Raw genomic sequence first — 26,903 nt, 5'->3', positions numbered from 1 at the left:
CTACAATGTAACACTTGAATAACTGTAAATTGGCTGAACAGGAACAGACCTATCAGATAATACAAGTAATATTTCTTTAAAGTTTAAATTCTATATTAATACAACAAAAAGTTTACTAGAGTTAATTAAGTACATGAGCAATGTTGTAGTGTGACTTTAAGCAGCAGCTAGGTTTTATAGCTAACAAATATATTAGTACTCAATCTACAAAGACATGTTAAAGGAATGTACTACCATAAACAGCAGCAGACATCCAATCACTTCAATCCAACTTCTTAAAAAGTGTTCATTTATTACATGATATGATCCACTATAACCAAGTAAAACCTTATACAATAATGACAAGTTTCAGAGTAGCAGCCGTGTTAGTCTGTATCCACAAAAAGAAAAGGAGGACTTGTGGCACCTTAGAGACTAACAAATTTGAGCATAAGCTTTCGTGAGCTACAGCTTGAATAAAGACTGGGAGTGGATGGGTCATTACACAAAGTAAAAACTATTTCCTCATGTTTATTCCCCCCGCCCCCGTTCCTCAGACATTCTTGTCAGCTGCTGGAAATGGCCCACCTTGATTATCACTACAAAAGGTCCCCCCCGACCCCCATGCTGGTAATAGCTCACCTTACCTGATCACTCTTGTTACAGTGTGTATGGTAACACCCATTGTTTCATGTTCTCTGTGTATATAAAATCTCCCCACTGTATTTTCCACTGCATGCATCCGATGAAGTGAGCTGTAGCTCACGAAAGCTTACCCTCAAATTCATCTGTTAGTCTCTAAGGTGCCACAAGTCCTCCTTTTCTTTTTGCTTATACAATAAGTGTTTTCAGGTACTCTGGATACAGAGTACCTTTACACATTTATGTGTCTGTGAAGTCTATCTAGATGTCTACATATCAAGCACAAGCTCAAGATGGATAAAACAGAGCTCCTAATCCTCCCACCTCACCTCCTTTTTCAGTCACTGCGATCACCACCACCATCCTGCCTGTCACTCAGACCTGTAACATGTGTGTCATCTTTGACTTGGATCTCTCTCCAGGTTCCTACATTCAGGCTACGTCTAAATCTTGCAAAGTCTTTCTTATCCATCCACACAGCTAAAACTCTCATCCAACCTCATCTCATATCTCAAATACAACTTCCTTTTCTCTGGCCTTGACAAATGCAGTTGTGCCCCATTCATATCACAGATGCAAAGATCATTCTCCTAGCCCTAGTGCATTATTTCAGTCCCATTTTATATTATATTTTCAAAATGATAACATCTGATTTTTTAAAGATATTTTTTAGTCTTTCACTCTTCTAATCTGATATAGCGAGTAGGTTTATTTTTATGTTTAGACTGGAGTTTCCCTTTAAAGGCTATTCTGATTCACAACTTTAGCAAAAGCCATTACAATTTTGTTCCTCATTGGTCCCTCCCAATTCATCTGCGCTTACCACAATTAAATCTATTCTCTATCCTTTTAAACATATTGGTTCAATTTGATGACAACGAATTTTCTGTGGCCAATGAATAAATCATCAATAGCTGACACCCAAATATTAACTTCTGAACAAGATAAACAACTAAGCACATAGAATTTAACGAAATTTTTCCTTACGGGTTGTACACCTCTACACGGCTTTCATTAGCACACCTATACTGCATTTTCAAACTCCTGACAAAATACAGAGAGGAAGAAAAACCAGCCCATTACAAAAACAAACAAATCAGAATACCCTTCTTGAAAGTGGGTCATCAAGACCCCTCCTCTCCTCTTCTCTGCGTCGCTCCCTCTCTTCAATTTCCAGCTCTCTTTGACGTTTTTTCCTCTCTACTTCTTCTAGTTTTCTGACACGCTCCTGGTATTCCCGCTGTTCCTGCTCACGTTTTTCACGCTCAATACGTTCCTTCTCCTCAAGCTCTGCAACAAGAATTTGTATTCTTTTGAAAAAAATAAACTAAACTACCAATATAGCAAATCCTCTCTGAGAGCAGTTTATAACCGGAGGAAAAAAGAGAAAGGGTACACAGTAGTCCTCCTCACACCCACAAACATTTAAGTAACCATTGTGGTATTTGTGAACAGCGGCATTCTTCTTTTGAAAGTAATTAATGTCTAAATGACAGAAAAAACAAAAAATAATTGATCAACTTGATATCTGGCACAACAGCTGTTGGATATTTAATAAAGAAACCATGCAGATACCTATATATCTCTGCATAGATCCAATTTATTAACACTAAAGGTGTGAAATACTAGTTAACACAGTAACAACTTTGATGTACTTCAAGTATAGGCAAGAAGATCTTCAAGTATGCGTCAAAAAAAGCAACTAATTATTTCATAAACCAGATACAAAAATCCTGAATGAAGATAAGATTTTAAGATGTTTTATAAAGGATACAGACCTGACACTTCAGGGCTTCAGCCATCCACTAACAGGGGGTTGGGAAAATATTTGCCTTATGGAAAGTTATTTCATATTTGTCCAATCTAAGGATTTCCAAGCACCATCTTCTGAAGTCTCAGGTACTGGCCACCACAGACAGAAGATACTGGACTACAGAGAAAACTGCAATGATCCGATATGGTAACTGTCGTGTTGTCAGCATGGCAACAATGTTCCCTCTGTTTTTAATCCTCATGTACAAAAAGAAAGACCGCGAGAACTCTAATCTGAAACCTTTGAGTAGAGACTCTCCAACTCCTATTCTTACTCTATCCTCTACCTCAATCATTATTGCCTCTTCATTTTCTCTCTTCAGCCCACACACCTCTGCCCCAAGTGTGTTGTGTGTACACAGAGAGAGACTGCCAGCAGGCTGGGTGGCTGCACAAGCATGAATCTCACAAGATGGACTGTCTGGCTGCAATGAATATAGAACTTTCCTCCGAATGGAAAGGAACAGAAAAACTTCCTACTATCTGATGGAACACAGTGACCTATACTTGACTCAAAGATTTTTGGGATGGTTCAAGAAGGAATGAAATACAATATCAATCTGTTTACTCAGTGCATGTCCCTTAATTTTTACCTTTAAGCATTTTTTCTTCTTGCAATCTCTGCTCTTCCTCCTCCTTTTCTCTGTAATAAGAAATACGCCTCTCCTCTTTGCGTTGTCTCTTGCGTTCCTCCAAACGATTATGTCTTTCTTCTGCTAACCTTTCTTCGAACTGTTTGAGTTTTTCCTGAAAAATAGCAAGAGTACAAGTAAAACCTTCAGAACTCAATCCAACAACTGGAGAGTTATTTAGGTCACTGAACAAAGATGCGAAGAACCACAAAATAGTAATGTCAACAAATTTTCCAGTAGTCATCTTCCCATCCATTGGCCATTTTACGGGGTGATGGTTAAACTTTCCTCCTGCCAACCCCCTTCTGGGAAGTTAAGAATAAAGGGATGCAATGTCTACCTCTGTGAAATGGAATCAGCATCCACAATGCTAGTGCTTTGTTTCCTCAGAAACCCCAGTAAGATAAACGGATGCCCAATCTCTCAGAAATCACATGTAGTGCCACAAAAAGAGTCGGACATAGCTACCAGAAAGCTGTTAAAACAGGGGTGGGCAAACTTTTTTGGGCCAAAGGCCACATCTGGGTGGGGAAATTTTATGCAGGGCCGGGGCAGGGGGTTGGAGTGCGGTGGGAAGTACGGGGTGTGGGAGGGGGTGCGGTGTGCAGAAACGGACTCGGAGCAAGGGACTGGGACAGAGGAGGGGTGCAGAAGGGGTGCAGACTGTGGGAGGGAGCTCACGGCGGGGGTTGAGGTGCAGGAGGGGTGCGATGGGGCTCAGAACAGGGAGTTGGGGTGCACGGAAGTGCAGCAGGGGGCTCAGGGCAGGGAGCTGGGGTGCAGGAGGGGTGCGAGGTGCAGGCAGAGAGTTGGGGGGCTGGGGTGCAGGAGGGGTTCGAGCTCCGGCCTGGCACCACTTACCTAAAGTGGCTCCAGGGTGGCAGCAGCACGCACTGGGGCCAGGGCAGGCCAGAACCACATCCCTGCGTGGCTCCTGTGGGAGGGGAGGGGCCACTCCCAGGGCTTCACATGCTGCCCTTGCCATGCCTCCAGGTACACCCCCACCCCCACCCCCAGGCCCCAGGGACGTGGTGCCGGCCACTTCTGAGAGTGGCACGGAGCCTGCGGCACTACGGGGGGGCAATCCCGTGGGCTGCATCCAGCCCGCGGGCCATAGTTTGCCCACCCCTGTGCTAAAACCTCTTCCCTCTTTAGTAGTTATTACAACAAGATAATTTCAATTCCTACTTTTGCGGAATATTGAGTTTAACAGTTTCTCATATCCCTAAAAATCTCAGGAAAAAACTCTGTAGCGGTGACCCCTAAAGACAATACATTTTTGACACAATTTTCCCTTCTAAATTCCATATTTATGGGAGGAAAACTGCTAAATCTCCAATACATCACAGAGAAATTCAGTGAAGTTTTCAAAGTGCTAGAACAGGAAACTCAAGTCACACAATTTCTATTGTATCTCTTCTCGCCTTTCATTTATCTAATTTAGGTATTACCTGTTCAAGTCACGAACCTAGTCTCACATCTAAAATACCAGAGATACATCTGTAACATATAAGTGATCTGCTGAATCAACTAACAAGACAGAACTGAACCACAAGAATTTTGTTAATTTAAGTCTGTTCTTTAGATTAGAAACATTTTCAAGATTACTCTAACCAGATGAGCAACTCCAAATTGTGGTCCAGAAGAGCTGACCGGTCACGTGCTGCTGGCTTGCCCTCATTTCCAGACGCTAATCTACATTAAAATGCAGCTAAAATACATCTAATGTTTTAATAATACTTTTCCATGTAAGCAACTGTGGTAGATGCCACAGCAATTTTAAAATGACAGTGCCTGGGAAGCGACAGGGTCTGCCAGATCATCTTGTGGACATCTCCACCCCATGCACACTTCATTAATGTGACTCTCAATGAAAGAACGATGGCTCTCTTTCGAATTACAAAATTGTTTTGTGGCTCAATGTCACATTGTGGCCATCACCGTTTGTCTTTTAAAGGGTCAACTATATAAATTTGAATTCTTCTAGATTGTCAGAAAGGTTTATTCCCCTAGAGTTTCAGAAAATAGCAGGGCAACATCTTTGTAATTTAAACAGACATTATCTTGTCTAGCTCCATTTGTTAATTCATTTGTATTTTTCAAGTGGAACACTGAACTCACAAATTAAGTCCTGTACTTTATAGAAATGCTTTTCCAACAAGAACACATGATGTTTACCTGATAAACTGATTGTCGTGCTGCCATGAGCCTAGATACAAATAAGTCTTTATCCTCCAACATCCTTGACATCCTGTTCTTATGCTCCAACGCTTTTTCGCGTTCCAGCTGCATTGTGGTGATCTACAAATATGCAAAAGTAAAAATATTAAAAATTTTAGACATTACGTATTTGTCTTTATAACACACAACAAATCCCCTGAGGTTGTTTAACCCTCAGAACCCACAACCAGAGGCAGCTTATCAGACAGCTGCCTCTTTCTCTATCTGGACTGACAAAAGACACTCCTATCCATGAGTGTGAAGAAAATAATGAGAAACTGAAAGAATCCCCTATGAACTAAATCACATCCCCCCTTCTTGGACTGAGCTGGACAAGGGAAAGCATACATAGGCACAGACCTTGTTTTTATATCGAGCACCAAATGATGCTGCTATATGAAATCAAAATATGCTTACCCTTTCTTCTTCTTGCTGTTCCCACAGGTCCATGTCTCGGATTCTTTGTTCCTCATAAGCAGTCTTTATCAGAGGAATTTCTTCCAAGCGCTTTGCTCTTTCAAAATAGTCAATCTAAATATAGAAAACCAAACATATTATACCTATACTGTATAAAATAAAGACCAAATCTGGTATGCTAAAAAAATATTTCTACTTCACCCAATATATTTGCTACCTCAGCATTCCCAGCATATTCATCCTTGAAACATGCAAAGTTGCACCAGTTTAATCCAAGGTGTGATTTTAAACCAATTTAGTTAAATTGGTGCAGATTTGTGTGTAGAGACTCAAATCAATTAAAACCTGGCTTATATGAATTCAGCTTGCTACCGTATCTCTACAGCAGCAAGGTAAACTGATATTGTTTTAGAATCAATATAAGTACATCCACACAGGGGTTCACAATAGTTTAACTAAACCTGTGTAAATTTCTATAGAGCCAAGCCCATACTCTTATTGCTTTATATACCTTCTTTTCCTGATTCTTCAGACGTTCTTGGAGTTCCTTCTTTTCCTTCTCCAGCTGTTCAACCTGTTTAGCCATGATGAAGTCAGGGTCCAATTCTTCAAGATCCTACAATCAGATATTAAAGTTAATAAACAGCACAGAAAGCAAATAGTTGTTTCCTGGCATGAATGCAGTTTCCTATGTTTACTTTAACTTTTTTGCAATTTCTGATTTAACTTTCAAACTAGTTGACTTTCTGAACATTTTTAGGCTCCTGTTAATGTCTGTTGTGTAACCTGCATTCTACTCTGAAGACATCTCATGGATTTTTATCTGAATTCTAACTAAGATATAGTCCAGTTGTCACCGGTACAATTTGGATGTCTACTTCATGTTTTATTACTAGGTAGGTATCTAGATCAGTGGTCGCCAAATTTTTTGGATCGCGCACCCCCAGGGCCAGCTCTAGGGAAGCAAAAAAAAAAAGAGCTGCCACCAGCGTGCCCCTGAAGATGGAGCGGGGAGAGCTGAGCTGCTGCGCTGCCGAAGACGGAGCGGGGAGAGCCGAGCTGCCGCCCGCGTGCCGCCGAAGAATCAAAGGTCCAGGAGCGCTGCTGCCGCCGTGCTGGCGGTGCTCCTTCGGCGGCACTCCTCCTGCCGCACACCCCCAGGGATGGTCTGGTGCACGCACCCCACGTTGGAGACCACTGATCGAGATTATAGAAATCTTCAGTCCCCTCTCAAATGGCTGGACTTTTTTCCTACATGTAAATAGCTACTATCCCAATGATTGAACAAATCAAATATTTAAATTGCCCAAATTGGTAGTCTCATAGTTTTAGGAATGTCTTACTGACATAAAAACAAAACAAGTGGAGAATATGAAATTTAGGCAGCTGAGTAACAGTACAGGAATCTAGAATAAATTCAATATTCCAGTAATAAGTTGCTTACCTCAATATCAATATCTTTGAATGCCTTGGCTCCCAGTTCAGTCTTCTTAATCTGCTCCAAACGTTCACGAACAGTTTTTTTTTTGATTTGCTCATGTTCTTGCAGAATACGCTCCTTCTCTCTCTCTTTTGCCTCCTGGCGCAGTCTCTCTTCTTCAGCTTTACGAACTTTTTGAAGTTCGGCTTCACGCTGTTCCAACTCTTCTTTCTCACGCTGAATGTTTAGACTTTCAAGACGCTCCTTTCTCTCCTCTATTGTTTGACGACGAGCAAGGATACGCTGATGCTCTTTCCTTGAATTTTTTAAGTAAGCAGTGACAGCCAACTGATGTTGTTCTTCCTTCTCTTGCTGAATGCAAATAAAGAACAGGACAGCAAATTGATTGGCATCCCTTTAAAATTTCCAAGTCATGGGAAAGTGAAACATTATAAAACAGACAACTCAAAGTCATCTTATTTCCTACATTTGGGAACTGCATGAAAAACTTTACTGAAACTGAAAGCATGGTTCCCAATCGCATAAACATATACAAGTAGTAGTCTCAAAGCGATTACTCACATGCACAAAAGCTAAACATGTTAAGCATGCCATAGTATCAGATCAACACTTTACGAAGTGTGTCCTAGGTGTGAAATTTTTGAACTTCCTTAAAAATATTTTACATACGCTTGTAACAACAACAGTTATGATTCTACAACTGAGAGATGAAAAAAGAACACTCTTTTCAGTTTGTTTTTATGTACTAAATAGCACTTTATGTACAGCCAGTTTCACTTGTACAATCATTTAATCGTTTTCCCATATTTCTATGGATCTTTTATATAGCAACAGGGGAGAGAAAGTTATAAGATCACAAAAATTGACAGGATGACTCAGAAGCAAGCACAGTATCTGAGACTATTTTAAATTCATTTATAAAAAATAACTAGGGGTCACATTGATTGTGTCCTTTTAAGTATCTTCTGCCACTTTTTCTTTACTCACCATCCGTTCCCCACCACCACACCTTAGCTAGTCAGCCACTGCAAAGCTTTACAAAGAATCATAGAATCATAGAATATCAGGGTTGGAAGGGACCTCAGGAGGTCATCTAGTCCAACCCCCTGCTCAAAGCAGGACCAATCCCCAATCAAATCATCCCAGCCAAGGCTTTGTCAAGCCTGACTTTAAAAACTTCCAAGGAAGGAGATTCTACCACCTCTCTAGGTAACGCATTCCAGTGTTTCACTACCCTCCTAGTGAAAAAGTTTTTCCTAATATCCAACCTAAACCTCCCCCACTGCAACTTGAGACCATTACTCCTTGTCCTGTCCTCTTCTACCACTGAGAATAGTCTAGAACCATCCTCTCTGGAACCACCTCTCAGGTAGTTGAAAGCAGCTATCAAATCCCCCCTCATTCTTCTCTTCTGCAGACTAAACAATCCCAGTTCCCTCAGCCTCTCCTCATAAGTCATGTGTTCCAGTCCTCTAATCATTTTTGTTGCCCTTCGCTGGACTCTCTCCAATTTATCCACATCCTTCTTGTAGTGTGGGGCCCAAAACTGGACACAGTACTCCAGATGAGGCCTCACCAATGTCGAATAGAGGGGAACGATCACGTCCCTCGATCTGCTCGCTATGCCCCTACTTATACATCCCAAAATGCCATTGGCCTTCTTGGCAACAAGGGCACACTGCTGACTCATATCCAGCTTCTCGTCCACTGTAACCCTTAGGTCCTTTTCCGCAGAACTGCTGTCTAGCCATTCGGTCCCTAGTCTGTAGCTGTGCATTGGGTTCTTCCGTCCTAAGTGCAGGACCCTGCACTTATCCTTATTGAACCTCATCAAATCAAATCAAATGAACCTCATCAATAAGAGATCAAAGAGAAGCAGCACGTACATTTATTTGAAAACAAGGAGGAGTCCGGTAGCACCTTAAGGACTAACAGATTTCTCTGAAGGCACTTATATGTGCTGCTAAAGGGGGAGAAGGCAACAGGAGTAAGTGGAAGAAAGTGGGAAGGGAGGAAAGGCTTAAGGAGAATTTTAAAAATGTCACCCATATGCACAGCAGTGAATTTGACACAGTTACAGAGTGTGTTGATATAGTAGCGAAGTTCTGGATGTAACATTAAAAAAAAAGTCTACTTGGTTTACAGCTTCCCAAGCTTGCAACTGTAACCACAAAGGGGGCTTGATTTTAAAATCAGAACTCTGCATTTCTCAATTTCTGCAGGTACAACAGCAGGCATTTACATGTCTAGTTAGCTAACTGCACCTGCAAGTCAAGCACAAGTCTAAACTGTGGGCCAGATTAGGCCTGTTCATAATAACTGGTCCACAGCCTGTTGTCCAACATCATAACAAAACTATATTACTTGGAAAACATTATTTAAAGGATTATAAAGAAATGGTTTAAGTACAACATTTCAGGATTTGTTCAGCCAACATGAGTACTGGGTAACTTGCATTACACAATATGCACTCATAAGACTGTTGAGCATACACCCTAGAATACTGTGTTATTGCTTACATTATACTTATATAGATGGAAATTCTTGATAAATCATGGTTGAAATATTAAGATTACTCTACAAAAGGGAGTAATACTGTAACTTGTACACATTGTTAAAGGACTTCTGTCCCTATGGAGAAAACATTTATTATTTGATAAAGATTGGCAACCTTTTGAGACTGCTAAAAATAAAAGTACACATTAAACACTATTATAATTGAAAAGTTATTTTAAACTCCCACTACATAAATATGGATCTAGCTAGTGGGTCATAATACTTGGGTCTCTTTAAAAATACTGACTGTGTAATGTGCCTATATTTGGGTCAAACACGGTGAATAATTATATATAAAAATATACATAAGCATGGCCTCAAAGTATTGTGTACAACCATAATATCTACTAAACACCGTTATATGTTGATCAAGTTGTCTCTAACAAAGAACAGCAATTTAAAGAATAGAATGTAAAAGCCAATCTCAAATCTAGTGCGCTTTCCAAACTTATCACCTAAAAAATAATTGGCATTTTCACTAAATGCTTGTAAAGTCAAACATGTTGAATGTGAACATTTACTAAGTCTAAACACATCAATAGAACAAACATGGAAACAGAAAATGTGTTAAATATCTTTCAGAAATTAACCCTGTAGGGTTCTGTTTCTCCCCTGCTGTACAATAAATCAGTTACCAAAGGCTACTAAGAATTTAAAGTTAGAAGGCCCAATTCAATGCCCACTGAAATCACTGGGAAGAGCCCTATTTACTTAACTAGGCTTTGGACCCAGCCCTAAGAAAGCTTTGTGAACTGCCAATATGACAATCAGTAGTAGTGCTTAATCATGCAGGTAGTCACCTCTAAATAATTTATCTAGAAGTCTACTCAAGGCTGAAACACTGCATGTATAAAACGATTACTCTGAACGCAACGTAAAAATCTAAAGATGACTTAGTGCTCACTCAGTACATATTGTTACTTTACATACGGAGAAACAAACTGGGGAAACAGGGTCTAAATGAAATTACAGTAAGGTGGGTACAATACTTGATGAAAGACAGTACTCGAAGAGCAGTTATCAGTGGTTCGCTGTAAAACTAAGGGGGGGGTTGTATCTAGTGAGGTTCTGCAGGGGTCTATCCTGGGGTCAGTACTATTCAATATTTTCATTAATGACTTAAATAATAGAGCGTGTGCTCATAAAATCTGCAGATGACACCAAGATGAGAGGGGTTGCAAGTACTTTGAAGAACAGGATTAGAATTCAAAACAACCTCCACAAATTAGAGAATTGGTCTGAAATCAACAAGAGGAAATTCCACAAAGACATGCGAAATACTATACTTGGGAAGGGAAAAATCAAATGGACAACTAAAAAAAATGGGGAAAACTTGCTAAGCACTAGACCTATTGAAGATGATCATGGGTTATAGTGGATCACAAATTGAATAGGATTCAGCAATGTAATATAGTTGCAAAAAAAGCTAATATTCTGGAATGCATTAACAGGAGTGTCATATGCAAGATACGGAAGGTAACTGTCCCCACTGGTGAGGCCTCAGCTTGAGCAGTGTGTCCAGTTTTGGGCACCACACTTTAGAAAAGATGTGAACATATTAGAGAGAGTCCAGATGACAGCAATAAAAAAATTGTAAAAGGTTTAGAAAACATAACCTATAAAGAAGGGTTAAAAAAATTGGGAATGTTTAGTCTTGAGAAAAGAAGATTAAAAGGAGATTGATAATAGTCTTAAAATATGGTAAGAACTGTTATAGAGAGGATGGCGATCAATTGTTTTCCATGCCCACTGAAGATGAAAGCTTAATCTGCAGCAAGTGAGATTTACGGTAGATATTAGGAGAAATTTTCTGATAATTAAGCACTGGAACATGGAAGCACTCCAACATGGAATCCCCTTCACTGAAGGTTTTTAAGAACAGGCTGGACAAATACCTTTCGGGGCTAGTCTAGGTATACTTGGTCCTGCCTCAGTTCAGAGGGCTGGACTATATGACCTCTTGAGGTCCCTTCCATCCCTATATTTTTATGATTTTAAATATCCACTCTCAAAATGCATCTGCAAAACAAAAAAAAGTTAGCCCTTTTTGTTCTTTTATGATAGGTAAAGATTAACTCAAAGATCTCGCTCCACCAAAAAAAAGCATTTGAGAGATCAGGCTCTGAAACACCACTTTTTCCTGGAGAACCTGAAGAGTGACATCACAGATGGAGGTTGAAATCCAACATGCAACTATCAGCCCCAACTGAGGGGGAGTTGGTTCCAAAGCAGGGAAACTTTTATGTCAGGTTTCTAGCTTCAGCTATGAGGTGACATTCCAGGTCCTTTACACTGACAAAGTCCTCCAGGAAGAGGAGATAAATCAGGATCCTATATCTTTAATTATATGCCAAAAAAAAGTAGAAGAATGTTAAGGTTGTAAAATCAAGCACTCAGAAGCAAATATATGCCACAGAATAAAGGCTGCCCAGGCAATCTTAATTCTACCCTCTCATATGTATACATGGTGATACAGTCTTTAATTACATGGCCACATACTAATTGGTTGGATGCATCATGGAATTTTTGGCTTCCCTCAGAAGTGTCAATAACTTACTACTGCCAAATGAAGACATTACCAAACGGACCAATAACATAATTCAATCTGACAAACTATCTATTCCTTAAATTCTAAATGTAAGAAATATAAAGGTGACAAAATATCACTTTATTAGCTTATATTTTTACTTAATTCAAAAGTATACAAATACAGCTCATCATTACAACTTGAGGGTATTAAAAACAACAGTAGACACAATGCTCTAGAACAGTAATAATATCAATAAAAAAGAGAAAGATGGAGCGAAGTATTACTGTTAAAAAAAAAAAAATGCAACGACCAAGCTTTGGGCCACTCAAACCCTAGAGGTGCCCATTAATTTATTTAACTATCTATAGACAGTCAAATGGTTTTCCTGTGCCACAGAAAAGTAAATCAAACAAACTATTAATATTTACAAAGACACCAACAGCTTCAAAACAAGTGTATCTGACTAATCCAAAAAAGCTAGTGGAATTAGAAGGGTGGGGTTCATGTAACTGAGAGGACAAAAGGATGCTAAGACACATTTAGCCATCTGCCACTAATAATCATTTTACTACTACATTAAATTTGTACACACTGACCTTCCTGATCAGTTGTTTTGTCTGAAGGGGACTGGCAACAGTAACTACATGTAGTCATGCTGCTAATTAACCTTCACCTGTTTGTTTAGCACATCAGAAATAACACTGCTCAGCAATGCAATGAGAGCAGGTCAATGAAATGTGCATTTGACTAGGCAAGAAAAAGTTGAACAGAAGAAATTCAAGAGACAGACAATTCCCCTTCATGGAACGTTGAGATTTTTTTTTTTTTTTCCCAACAAAAATTTCAAAAACTTAAAAATACTTACCACTATGTTTGGTGGTTTAATCACTTCAAGAGCCTTAGCAAGAGCAGAGGACATAGCAGTCAGCTGATTTCTTATTTGCTCAGAAGGCATACTTTGCAGCTGAGGGCCAAGCGGTGCATCTTCCCGAGTTGAATAATTTAAATCTGATCCGAAGCTCAGCGTTCGAGAAGTATGATCAAGGCGAACCTTTACAAAATACATTGAAAAAAGATTCAGAAGATCAGAATTAGGGCACCGCTGAATATTTAAAATGAGACATCAATTTGAAATATAGTCAGTTTCAAAAAGTGAGTTAAAAGTAGTGACCAGTATCTGAAGCCAGCTTCCTCATTGTGGTTTTAAAAAAATCTTTTTTTTTTTCTTTTTTTAATTATTACATTTAAATAACAGAAAAGGAGTACTTGTGGCACCTTAGAGACTAACCAATTTATTTGAGCATAAGCTTTCGTGAGCCTCAGCTCACTTCATCGGATGCATACTGTGGAAACTGCAGAAGACATTATATACCCAGAGACCATGAAACAATACCTCCTTCCATCCCACTCTCCTGCTGGTAATAGCCCATCCAAAGTGACCACTCTCTTTACAATGTGTATGATAATCAAGGTGGGCCATTTCCAGCACAAATCCAGGTTCCCCCCCCCCCAAAAAACCCCCCCCCACACACACACAAACTCACTCTCCTGCTGGTAATAGCTTATCCAAGGTGACCACTCTCCCTACAATGTGCATGATAATCAAGGTGGGCCATTTCCAGCACAAATCCAGGTTCTCTCACCCCCCACCCCCACCCCCATACACACACAAACTCACTCTCCTGCTGGTAACAGCTCATCCAAAGTGACCACTCTCCCTACAATGTGTATGATAATCAAGGTGGGCCATTTGATTATCATACACATTGTAAGGAGAGTGGTCAGTTTGGATGAGCTATTACCAGCAGGAGAGTGAGTCTGTGTGTGGAGGGGGGGGGGTGGGGGGTGAGAAAACCTGGATTTGTGCTGGAAATGGCCCACCTTGATTATCATGCACACTGTAAGGAGAGTGGTCACTTTGGATAAGCTATTACCAGCAGGAGAGTGAGTTTGTGTGTGTGGTTTTTGGAAAGGGGGGGGTGGGGGGTGAGAAAACCTGGATTTGTGCTGGAAATGGCCCACCTTGATTATCATACACATTGTAAGGAGAGTGATCACTTTAGATAAGCTATTACCAGCAGGAAAGTGGGATGGGAGGAGGTATTGTTTCATGGTCTCTGGGTATATAATGTCTTCTGCAGTTTCCACAGTATGCATCCGATGAAGTGCGCTATAGCTCACGAAAGCTTATGCTCAAATAAATTGGTTAGTCTCTAAGGTGCCACAAGTACTCCTTTTCTTTTTGCGAATACAGACTAACACGGCTGTTACTCTGAAACCTACATTTAAATAATGTCTCTCTCTTCATTGTTGTGCCAGTGACCCATAGCTGGGCAAATGACAATACACAGGAAACCGTAAAATTGACTACACACAAAGTACTATCAAATATACAAAAACTGAAAAAATAATTATTTCTTTCAGCTATAGTAACTTAGGTGGTACTCGTAACAGGTAAATACAATTCTACGGCCATAAATAACCACTGCACTGCCGGAACTGTGGTTTTAAGTTGATTGTGCCTCCGAGGCCAGGTCAACACACAAAGATGCACCAATTTAACTGGTCATGTGATTTTAAACTTATTGAGTTAATGTGGTGCAAATGCACGTGATCCTTCTTAAACAGGTTTAAATTTGGCTTAAATTTACAGATGCAAGGTGAAACAATGCAATCAATTTTAAAACAGAAGTTTGTCCACAAAGGCGTTCGCATAAGTTTAACTAAATTTGTTTTAAATCAAGTTAAAAAATGGTGCAACTTCAGCATGTAGACAAGCTCGAAGCGTAAGTTACTTTTTAAAAAAACAACTGCCCTAGACATTGGAAATGATGTTTGAAGAATTAAGGAACAAAACTGTTGCTACATCTGGCCTATATTCAACAGAACAAAATGGCTTGTAAAAAAGCTCACCCCCGTAAAAAAGTGACTCTACAAAGTCTGAATAAAGATAAGTACAGACGCATGGCTATAAGACAGAGTCATTCAATGATTCAATATAAGGAACACTGCATGAGGTGAAAACCAACTACATGAATAGTTCTTGCTACTGCCCCTTCATTACAGACAGATAACTTGCCCTACTTCATTCCACTTAAACTTGGCAGTAGACACCTAGAGTGAAAGCCTGATCCCAATGTAGCCACTAGAAGCTTTGCCAGTGACTTCAATGAGGCCTTCAATTGCAAGTGTTTTATTTTAGGTACTAACTAGATGCAATGTCTTCCCTAAATCAAATGAACACATGTGAAGTGCTCTGAAATAAGAACAGTTTGTTTCTTCATGATCATATGCAAAAATATGGTAGTGCAGGCTACAGCTCAGGTTAATGTTTATTAATAAGTATATACTTGACTTCCACTGGCAATACATCTGTTATCTACAGCAGAAGTTAAAATGTCTCAAGCTATTTGCTGCTTTATATCATACCTACAGGTGGACAAAGTGTGTACCAAGTATAGCTTTTTGGAAGTGGTCCTAAGTGATTACTTTGGAGCGTTACCAAAGTTTCCAGTACTTTTTGTTAGACTTTTGGTGAAGGACTTTCTGTATTAGACAATCTGTTTTTGCTGATCCCTTGGACAGTCACTTAAACAAGTTTCGCTGAAATTTATTTATTGTATTTACATACTGAATTCCTCTTCACTACTGCAAGTGGGCTACACAATTTAAGAACATAAAAACAGCAACAAATTAACGTATCAAAAAGAGATCACATCCTCAATTTGCTCCTTCCCTGTTCATCAGCATCAACTCTCTATTATCTGGGTTGAGTGTCAACCTGCTACTTTTTACCTGACCCCTGAGCTTGGCCAGATATCAGGAAGCTATAAATACACACACACACACACACACACACTTTTACAGTAGTCTTTTTATGGCACTTACTTGCAAGTCACAATGTCTGGCTGCATCGACAATAGCACGCTCTAATTGGAAAGCATCAACAAAAGGAACCAAGGTAGTTAAACGAGAAAAGTCGATGGTCTGATAAATCTGCGCCACCTGCACAATATATGAATATTCAGTTTTCTTCCCATTAAAAATCAGGTTAACAGAAGCTAAAACTATCGCACATGCTGTAAAGTTAGCCTGATTAATTGACAGTTGGGCAACAGGTTAACGAAGATGTGTTTAATTATTATTCATATTTTACCAACACTTCAACATTTTCTTCCAACATTTTATTTAATCTTAATCTAGGATCAAGTGACTTTCCTGACTAGGTTCTTTGTCTGAAGGAGACTGGCAGCAGTAACTATATACAGCAACGCTGCTAATTAACCTTCAGCTGTTGTCTGGCACATCAGAAATAACACTGCTCACCACTGAAATGGGTTCAGGTCAATGAAATGTGCATTTGACAAAATAAGCTTTTTTCAAAGTAACTACAAGGAAACAAAGGATTGAACAGATATAAGGCAAGACTGAAAAGCTAAACAAAGGAACAAATAAGTCTAGATAAAATCCTACACCAGTGTATACAGCTATTATTTAAAATAGTTAGCAGCTAGAGTTGTGTTTAACAAAGCAGTATAAGACAGGAAGGATGGGTTATATGGATGGGGAAAAAAAAGACGGTCTCAAAGTCATAGTAAGAGCATTACATTCAATGGCAAATTTTTACTTAGGCCATGAAATAAAATGTTACGTTTTGGGCTTCAGAATCTTCTAAAACATTCTCAAACTCACTCATCTCTGTGCACATTCAATTACTTTTTTTATATATATATAAATAAAATCATACCTGCTGCAGAAGACGAAGGATGGTGTTGTTTTGCAGATGTGGGACATACAGCTGCAATTCAGGTTCCTTTTCAACTTGATCTCTCACCCAGTTTAGAACCTGTCACAATGACCAGAAAGTTGCAATATCTATTTCATCTGAGAGCCCCAAAATACTATTCAAATTTCAAGTTAAACGAACTCTCCAAAATAACGCCACTTTAGAATTCATGAAGCAAAGTATTGCCTAATTATAAATTTATTACTGATGCAAATCTTTTGATAAACACACTACTGTTTTTTTACACAATGGAGATCTAGATTTTGTTGGAATGTGACTGACAGCACTGGCCATATTAACCACATTGTGAATTTACCTTCACTGTTTAGTACATTAAATATTCCTGTTCTTACAGACACAAAGACAATATAATGTGCTTCACCAGTTGTGGAATTTAGAAAAATTCAGTGGACCAAATTTACAGTGCTTACTTTACTCTCACTGTGGCTTAAAAGTAAATGCAGATGGCTTTTGCAGTTTTTCCCTATCCCATACAACCATTTCAGTAGCTTTCCAGAAGAGGGTGAGACTAAGACTGTGTCAACCACCAAAAGCTTAGCTCAACTGCCTCCCCAATATCACCTTCACCAGCCTAGAGAACAAGAATTTCAAGGTTGCTCCCAAAACTATATCTCCTTGTACGAGCACTTTAAGTGGTGCCAACGGATATGGCAGGTCGAAAATGCTTCTGAAAACAATGTTATATGCTATTTATATAGCAACGTACACAGCAGTGTATAATGTAAACACAACAATAATGAAAATGGGCCAAATGAAGTCCCTGACCCAAAAAACTGACAATCCAACCTCACTAACTGCTAATATCATCTGCCCAGACTCATGTGTCTCTATATACTCCTACAGGACTTACCTTGGTTACACGATCACATAGCTTTAGTGGGTGGAAATCTACTTCAAGCCAATTGTAAAGTTCCTTTACCTCCGGAACAACATGCTGCACTACATTAAACCTGACCTAGAGTCAACATAATGGAAGAAAAAAATACTTGCTTAAGATAACAATAATTACACTCTGCAACTTTGTAACTAAGAAATTAAACAAAGCCAATGAAATGCTTAATTCATTATGCTTTAATTAAAACCATTTTGATTAATCAAAAATATGATAATTTATTTAAATTAGAGCACAGAATTTATGGAATGTCGTTTTCAGTTGCAAATGTCAGAACAGAGAAAAACAAAAAAATCTAGTCTATGAAAAGTATTTTGATTGCGTTAGAGTGCACGGCATGTTAGGCACTTCCCAGACACAAATGAAAACAGTCCCTGCATGAGTATATTCATGAGTGGATCTGAACTACAGATGCACATATTACAGCCTATTGGTAAATTCCCAAAGTTCTAAAATTAAAAGTGGCAAAAAAATTGCTAGACACAAACAAAATGCTTAAATTGCGAGAGGTAACAAGAAGTAACACTTTTTAATGCATGTAACTGATTTCAAGGAAAGCTATTTTTTTCATGAAGACTTGGAAGGTATCACCAGAAGACAATTTATATCTCACTAACCTTCTCTCAAATCAAACAAGGGCATGTTTTCCTAACTGCCTAGGTCAGGGATGGGCAAACTTTTTGGCCTGAGGACCACATCTGGGTATGGAAATTGTATGGCGGGCCATGAATGCTCACAAAATTGGGGGTTGGGGAGAGGGTGCGGGCTCTGGGGTGATGCTGCGAGCTGTGGGGGAGGCACCTGGGGCGGGAGCAGCATGCAGAGCCCCCTGGATGCCCCTACGCGTAGGAGCTGGAGGCAGGCATGCTGCTGCTCCCTGGCGGGAGCACTCAAACACTGGATTAAAACGGCAGGAGGGCCGGATGCGGCCCCCAAGCCGTAGTTTGCCCACCCCTGGCCTAGGTCCTTGTAAACCTTCATTCAGCTTAATGTACTAATCTTACCTTATACACATTGAAAATATAATATTAAAACATCTAATCTAATTAATTATCCTCCAATTTCAATATGGTAAATCAAAAGAAAAAAAATGAAAGTTCCTGGTCTCCACCCCCTCCAAAGCCATTGCAGGATCATTCACAGCAGGCTTCTGGTTTGCTTTTGTCACAAAATGGACAATATTTATCACTATATTGGAACATTAATTTTCACTGGATACAAAGACACAGAGTTAGGATTTTAGTCTATCCATGTTGCTTTTCAAATGGAGAAAGAAATACAGACCAAGGAGAGGGACTACTTTAGCCTGACTTTCTGGCACATCAGAAGAAAGTGTATTACTGCACAGTTAAATTATAAACATCTTCACAGTTGATCATGTTGAATTCTTTTACTTTAATGGATTTTTTAAATTTACTGGAATACTTTGAATTGCAGCACCATATCTAACTATAACAGCTTTTGAGGGAAACTACAGATTAAATATAAAACCTTTCACTCAAACACAATTATTTACCATGTCATTAATAAGACTGATACGTGTAGGTGGGGCCTGGAGGCCCAGTAGCGTGGCCAGACGTCGCTGCTTTTCAACGATGATACCATCCATATCCAGAAGACGAGCAATATCAGTTCGCTCAGGAGTTATAGGAATTGACAGAGTAGCCAAAAGGACTCGGGTTGACATCCTGTTGTTAAAGCACAATCACAAAAGATGAATTATAAAATAGAAATCTTTGTGTGTGTGTTTTGTTGGGTTTTTTTGCACACATTTCAGTTGTAAAACAGAAGCATCCAATCAGTGTAAAAGCTAAGGGGTGAATGATTTATTCTTTCAATAACTACGCCATATCAAAATGCAAGCAACACCAGAAAACAAGATATCTTAGTATTTCAGTGTTCAGACTAATTCTGAGTGCTTCTTAATTTCTAGAGGGGATAACTTAGTTGATATCAGGCCTTTATTACTCAGCTTCCTTTAAAAAAAAATCCTCCTCTCCAAATAAAATAAAATAGAATAAAAAAAATTAAAGAATATCCAGTAAAGGGCTGGTAGCCAGAGCCATCTTAATCCTGCTTCCAGTACAATCACAAAGCCCCCAAGCTATGGAATAGCTACTGACAGCTCCGTAAGATTGATTAATTGGATGCGATAATTTAAAAAAAATTCAAAATAAGTCTAACTTGAATATGTTACTGTAGACGGTGATATTAAATAAAATTTGAAATGTGTGCTGAATTCCCACATAAGTACATTTAAGTGGAACGTAAACATCTTCCTTAAATTGTACCTTCCCACCATTTTTGAATTGACAAGGGTTTGTAGGTGAACGTTGCAGGTTTACAAACTCCAGAGATCAGCCATGGATAGCTAACTGCTGCTCACTGAATGCACCAGCATGCCTCAAAAGCCTTTTCAAGGTCACACTCAGCACCAAGGTGAATGGATTCTATTGTATGCCTTAATAATGTACATTTACATAGTATCTTTCATTCAAAACTTTACTAACAATAATTAAGTCATGTGAAGTAAGTATTTCACCATTTCACAAATGGAGGCAAGACAGAGGTTTGGTGACTTGCTCAGGGTCTCAGTCTGTGGCCAATATGGTAATAACACACAGGAGGTCCAAATGCTCACCTTCATTACAAGATTTGTTGAATGTCCTTCTTGCCCTTATTATTGGGACATTCTTTACTTATCCCTTTAAGCAAAGCTGTTCAGTATCTGATGCCACCCTCTCAAATACACATTCCATCTGCTTCTTATTACAGGCTAAATTGAATTAATTTGTACATAAGTGATTAAAACCAGAAGCTAAGTGAAAAGCATCTCTCCCCACCTCTGCATCTCCTCTTGTGTGAGATTCTTTCGCATTTCTCTTGACAGGTGGTACAGTCGGTGAAGTGTGGATGCATGGAAAAGAGCATTTCCTGATTTCCAGAAGACAGTGGAAACTTTGTGATAGTAATTTGCCATCAGCTGGGGTTTGGGTGGTTTCTTAGACAAGGAGAATAGCCCATGAATATCCTCCACTGCTTTGAAAGCTTCCTAAAATAATGAACAAAAGAATTACTTTCAGTATATTACTTGCAAGAAAATTAGAAAACTAAAAGCTAAAGCTTTTAGAAGCATGTTTAATATACAAAGCTTTATCATTTGAATATATATCTTTAGCTGTAATTTTCAACTTGATCAGTTACCCAGAAATAAATACATTCCTTTCTAACAAAGAAATGATTTACATATATTGCAAATACTTTAAAGCTATTTGCTAGAGCTGGGCAGCAAAGGGAATTCTGTTTCATGGAAAATTTTGGTTTCATTCCAATTTGGCACAAAGCGAGAAGATTTCCAAATTCTCTATAAAAGGGAATAAACACCAGATCTGGAGCAGTCTGCCTGGTGGGCTGCTTTGGAGGCCACAGACTCTGGAAGCCCAAGGCTACAAAAGATCAGCGAGCCTGGACTCCCAGCGAGGCTCTCAGCTCTCTCTGTCAGCCCACCAGGTAGGATACAAAGGAGCCAGGTGGATGAGCTGACAAGAAATCAAGCACACAAGGTTGTCAGAAGTCTGCCTGGTTTCCATCAGAACTTCATCAAAATTGAAAGATCTTGGCAAAACATTTTGATTTTGACAAATTGGCAAATTCCAATGATAAAATGTCTCAGAATTTTTTTAATGAGCTCTATTTGCCCTTCTCTCCATCTCCCATCTAATCAATAGTGACCAGAACGGCCTTAGATTTATTATATTAGAAGCATGACAAATCTACACCTGATAAAGGAACATAATGGAAATAATATTTTTCAGATTAATGTAAAACAAATTAACAGAACTTGCATTAATAACTAATTTTGACTTTGGTATTTCTCTAAAGGAAAAAAAACTGAGTAGAAATAACAAAATAAATTAGTATCTAAATCATGGATGGTCGCATTCCACAATTTTGTGACCTTGAAAATAGTTAGAGAATGGGGACCCCCATCACAGATTTAGGTCCCTGCTGACTGCCTCCAGAAAACCTGATCTCCCTCTTGAGAAAGCAAATTTTCAGAGATGAGGAGGGTCAACTAACTGATTTCCTCACCCATTCACCTATACTCCAAGCAGTCTCTGGCAACTACATCAACGCCCATAAAAATTCATTTTCCATTGCAATAGTGGCTTATCTTGAAGTCCTGCTTCTAGACAGCACCAGGATCATCAGATGTTTGATATTTAATACACATATAACTATAAATTCAACACATTAAAATCTCACTCTATATCTTTGCATCCCTGTATGTATTTTAGATCTTGGAGTACACACCATGAAATTCAAAATTTGATGCCGGTTTGGGACGGAGGGTCTATGAATCTTGGTGCAGTAAAGTATTGTGGGTCCTGTTAATAAGTATAAAGTTTAACACATACCTGCCACAATTCCATGCTAATAGCACTGTCCAGCTGTACAAGCCTTGTCTCCAAGTGCATAGACTGGCTCTCAGGATTACTGAGGTTAATTGCTGTACTTTGGTTATGGTGGCGTTGGATCTGCCCTAAATGCATCCTCAGGTTATCGCAGAGTTTACGGAACTCAGCCTTACGAGTGTACTGCAAGCAGAACTTAAAAGCTGTGAAATTGAATGATGTTCATGTTAGAAATATTAACTATTAAATGTTAACTATTAAATAACTACAAAATTAGCTATAGCTTCAAACTTCATGATATGAAAATCAAGTTGCCTAAAGATTCTTGATTTGGAAAAGTCCACTGAAAGCCTCTCAAGAGACAAACCAGAGACTATGCTGGATAATACTATCTTGAGTGTTTTTGCAGAACTACTCAATTACAAACCTGACAAGATCACTTTATTAGACTGTTTTTAAAATGTTTAACAGGAAACACGGTTTCTTGCTTTTATGTTGTACCAGCCTTTCACAAAAAGTGTCCAAATTAATTCTGAATAAAACTGTCTGGGTGGTAGACTCTAAAAGTTTTTGGTTCTGGGAAAAGCAGAAAGAGATTCTCATCAAGCCCTTACTGCTGAAATTCAGATTATTCCACTGTGGCAAGTTACTTCAACATTCACAAAAAAAGAGGTAAATTCTAGTTTTTTACTTCACCCTCTTTTTAATTCTCTTTTTAAAATAAAATAAGAGTGCCTGCGTTGGGACACTTCTACTCTAACTTACTACAGACGAAATATCCCTTTCTCCCCCAGTGATAGACAGGAAAGTGATTCTGGATTAGAAAAATCACCATGGCAGGGAACACTGGATTCATGACAGGAAGACCCCTCCAAGGAACCCACCCACAATATGCACAACTTTGGGACACAGAAAAAAAAAATCTAGTAACTTGGAGTTGTTTCTTTCAACAAAAGATACAAATATCCATGTTGTTATGAAAATGGAGGAAGATAAATCTAGATTATTTCTTCCACAATCCCACTCAAAAAAACCCAGGAGATTCTTTATATGCCCACTTTTCTTCTTTCAAAACCCAGATATTAAGGCCACCTTGACTGTCTCATCTTTCCTTCTCCTCAGCACAGCCCAAAACAGTTCATCCAGGTATTTCTGCATGAAGTCCAATAATTTGTGATTGAAAGAACAACTATTTCAGCTAGTCAGCTATTCCACCTAAAATTGGTTACGTCATATCTACTTGGGGGGTAGAGGGGGATGACAACATTTGCCATAATGGATAACAAGAGGGAAATGTGCCTCCAACTTGTGATTGAGAAAATAGGTTAGAGATTAATACAGGTACAACACTCCTAAACATTCTTAGTAGAGGAAACTCATGGAAAAAATAAAACTGCCCTTGGAAGATCTGTTATAAGAAACTACTTGCATCAAGTAAGGTATTAACTACAGATCCAGCCATCCTGGAGTCAAGGGGCCTCAGGAATTTCTAAAATATTGCGTGAACACACAGAAGCCTGAGAGATTAATGTGTTTTCCACCAATAGCTTTATTCAAGCAAAAGTAACCTGTAATTTTTCAGCTGAGGGTGTGCACACACAGATATTCCTAAATCACACTGTAATTTACAGTTCATGCTTGATTTTACCTTGCTGTGCAATATCATGGTAGAGGCGTTCCACCCTAGAATTGTTTCGAAGAAGGTCCAAACACTGTCTGTATGACTCCCATAGAAATTTAACCCAGGGAGTTAAAAGCAGCCGATCTGTGCGATCTTGAGTGTCTTCCCCACTTACAGCACTTAAGAGAACACTATAATTGAGAAAGTGACAGTTAGTCCCCACAATTCCCACCCTCATCACTCACTTACCTCTTTCTTATTAGGACCTACAAAACAGCCCAGTCAAACTTGAACGGCTAAGGTTTACTGTATATTTTTACACATTCCCAAGACTTTGGCTGTTATGAAGAATTTAAAAAGAAGTCACATGCTTGTCAGTTTTCAGAGTAACAGCCGTGTTAGTCTGTATTCGCAAAAAGAAAAGGAGTACTTGTGGCACCTTAAGGTGCCACAAGTACTCCTTTTCTTTATGCTTGTCAGTGAAATTCAAAACTTGTTCCAGCTCAAGCTGCATCCTAATTAGATGGCTGATGGTACTGGGTGGCAGCCCTGAAAGGCCCAGGTTTCCTCGCTTCTGGTATTCCTCACAACACCAGAAAAAAAGACTGTTTTAGCAACACCTCATCTACAAAGTCTTTCCCTCTTCCACCAAGAGGGCAGTAGACTCCTCTACCAGATTCAGACATCTGGAATTTTGTGATCTGCTCTCCCACTCGCCCAGACTTCCTCCCCAACTCCCCTGCAATGCTACCAGAGGGACCAGCAACTGATTCAGATGCTTTCTTGTATTTATTGACATGTGACAAAGCAGATCTGAAAACAGTTTAAGGTCATAGTCACTGATTTCTATAACCTTCACAACAGACCGCGAGCCTTAAAGCAATATGCCTAAGTAATATGAAAGGATACATTTTCTAAAAGTCTAGAAGATATGCAGATAGTGACAGCTTCCATGTGTACTTGCTCAACATCCTACTTATTTAAAATGTCTGTTTTTCTACTTCTAACTAAATCCACCCTTTTCTTAAAGTCTGCAAGATATCAAGTTGTCTACAAATACAAAGTAAATTTACACTTTCAGGAATATCCCAACAAATTTTAAATTTGTGAATTTACATGCCTATGCACTAGACCAATAATTATTGATTTGCCCAGACCTGACCAACTACATATTCCATTGTACTGAACAGGATGATGCTTGACTAAATAATCATTTTTGTTAAGGTTACGTTTGTCACAGGCTGTTAAAATCATTTCTTCCCCACCACCCAGCCAACAGACAAATCCCTTCAATCACCAGGTAGTCTGTTTTCCTAAAGATGGTTTTAATTGATACTTCAAACACAAACACATCCCAGAAACATTCCTTCTTAAAATGGTGATTTTGGAGAACTGCCTAACTAGATTTAAAATGATGTCAAGGAGATAAGATTTGACACCATGGTCAAGCATTTTAATGTTTAGATGGCTTGAACTGGGTTCCAACAACTCCCAGACACTCACAGAACCATTTATATTATTAAATACATAATCTGCCTTAATAAAGTCACATCATAAAAAAATCTGGATATTAATTGAGCAAAATTTACCACATTTACTCTACAAGTCAGATATGTCATTTATACAATAAAGACACTTTTTCTAATACTGATGGTTTAATTTTAAGATAAATAAGATAAACCTCTTATCTCAAACCTAATCACAAATCCAAAACCAGGACCTGTAAGTTAAATAGAAAATCTATTTTTAAAATGTACAACTGGTAAGAGCTACATTAAGTCTTATCTAAAAAGACAGCAGAAGCATGTCCTTCAGCAGTAGTAGAAAGTATTTATATTATGATAGCACCCAGAGGCTCCATAGGGGATTAAGATACCCTTGTGCTAGGTGCTGTAAAAACACCAAAGAGACAAACCGTTACAAGGGCTTACAATTGAAAAAAAGACCTCCTACCTCTCTGGAGTTTGAATATTATCCAAGTCTTCTATGTCTAGCACCATCTGCTGGGACTCTTCCTTGGCAGCTTCAGTTTTTTCTTCAGCTAGTTTCAAATAGGCTCGAACAACATCCTCCAAGGATTTGATGTTCACCTAGATCAAGAGCAGAACATCTGAAGTGGCTTTCTCCGCACCGTGGGAAACAAATATTGTAAGCATATATTCTAATTAGGGTGGTAATATCTAAAGTAGGCTTATATAGAATAAGACCATAAATCTAAGATCAAGTTATTATTTATTACTTGGATTAAATTTATAATAGTGCCTAGATATACCGATCAGACCTGGAAACCTATTATATTGGGTGCTCTGCAATCTAGACTCCAACTCTGCAAGCCGTTCGGCAGACCTCAGCGACTTGCAGGGCTGGGGCCCTGGATACAAAACAATTCTATGTTTTAGAAGTAATACATAAGTTTTAAATATACAACTCTAACGTACATCATGCTGCAGGTCGTAAAAAAAATGAACATTTCCCAATTCCTACCTGCTGGCAAATGTTCTTGTACTGATACAATCCTTCTTTTGCCAGGTGGCTCTTGCGGAGGTCCACGCAGAGCTCCAGATACTTCAGCATAATTGGCTCGTGGATTTTTTGCCATGTTCGATGTTTTTTGCTTTTCATAACATCATAAAGAACATCGAGGGCAGGTTGTTTCTTGCCAACCTCAAGAAATTCTGAAAATAAACTCTTCATTAGACCAATTACATATGCAAACCAAAAGTTCCTCCACTTAAGATACACATTTTCTATACTTCACACTGTAATTTAGAATTAATAATTGTAACAAAGTAAACCAGCGGTCACATTTTATTGGCTGATCTTATTTTACTGACCAGAGTGAAAATATCAGTTGATGTAATCATGTCTACACTACAACACAGGCCTGGGCTCAGACTCAGGTTCAAACCCAAACCTGCCTTTTGTCCACACACAAATCT

The 26,903-nt window shown here is 38.9% G+C and overlaps 1 protein-coding gene and 2 non-coding genes across 11 annotated transcripts in view; all 3 read right to left on the bottom strand.

Annotated features, from left to right (window-relative positions):
• The window catches only part of EIF3A (eukaryotic translation initiation factor 3 subunit A), a 49,617-nt gene that overhangs the window by 11,276 nt on the left and 11,438 nt on the right, over positions 1-26,903 (bottom strand). For all 9 annotated transcript variants that reach the window (XM_007064219.4, XM_037905847.2, XM_037905850.2 and 6 more), the window contains exons 2-17: positions 26,449-26,639; positions 25,918-26,054; positions 23,992-24,155; positions 22,347-22,546; positions 20,772-20,980; positions 19,445-19,616; positions 17,887-17,991; positions 16,977-17,075; positions 16,118-16,234; positions 13,095-13,280; positions 7,147-7,494; positions 6,214-6,318; positions 5,703-5,816; positions 5,244-5,366; positions 3,027-3,180; positions 1,727-1,911 (exon numbers count right to left, since the gene is read on the bottom strand). In XM_007064219.4, the coding sequence (XP_007064281.3) occupies positions 1,727-1,911; positions 3,027-3,180; positions 5,244-5,366; positions 5,703-5,816; positions 6,214-6,318; positions 7,147-7,494; positions 13,095-13,280; positions 16,118-16,234; positions 16,977-17,075; positions 17,887-17,991; positions 19,445-19,616; positions 20,772-20,980; positions 22,347-22,546; positions 23,992-24,155; positions 25,918-26,054; positions 26,449-26,639 (2,609 nt within the window). The remainder of the gene's footprint in view (positions 1-1,726; positions 1,912-3,026; positions 3,181-5,243; positions 5,367-5,702; positions 5,817-6,213; positions 6,319-7,146; positions 7,495-13,094; positions 13,281-16,117; positions 16,235-16,976; positions 17,076-17,886; positions 17,992-19,444; positions 19,617-20,771; positions 20,981-22,346; positions 22,547-23,991; positions 24,156-25,917; positions 26,055-26,448; positions 26,640-26,903) is intronic.
• On the bottom strand, positions 12,841-12,972 carry LOC114020475. Its single transcript, XR_003565302.1, has one exon. It is a non-coding gene; the product is annotated as a small nucleolar RNA SNORA19 (small nucleolar RNA).
• LOC114020476 lies at positions 16,459-16,589 on the bottom strand. Its single transcript, XR_003565303.2, has one exon. It is a non-coding gene; the product is annotated as a small nucleolar RNA SNORA19 (small nucleolar RNA).

The sequence above is a fragment of the Chelonia mydas genome, chromosome 7, assembly GCF_015237465.2.
Source record: "Chelonia mydas isolate rCheMyd1 chromosome 7, rCheMyd1.pri.v2, whole genome shotgun sequence".
Taxonomy (NCBI): domain Eukaryota; kingdom Metazoa; phylum Chordata; order Testudines; family Cheloniidae; genus Chelonia; species Chelonia mydas.
This window is presented reverse-complemented; position numbering and strand designations above follow the sequence as displayed.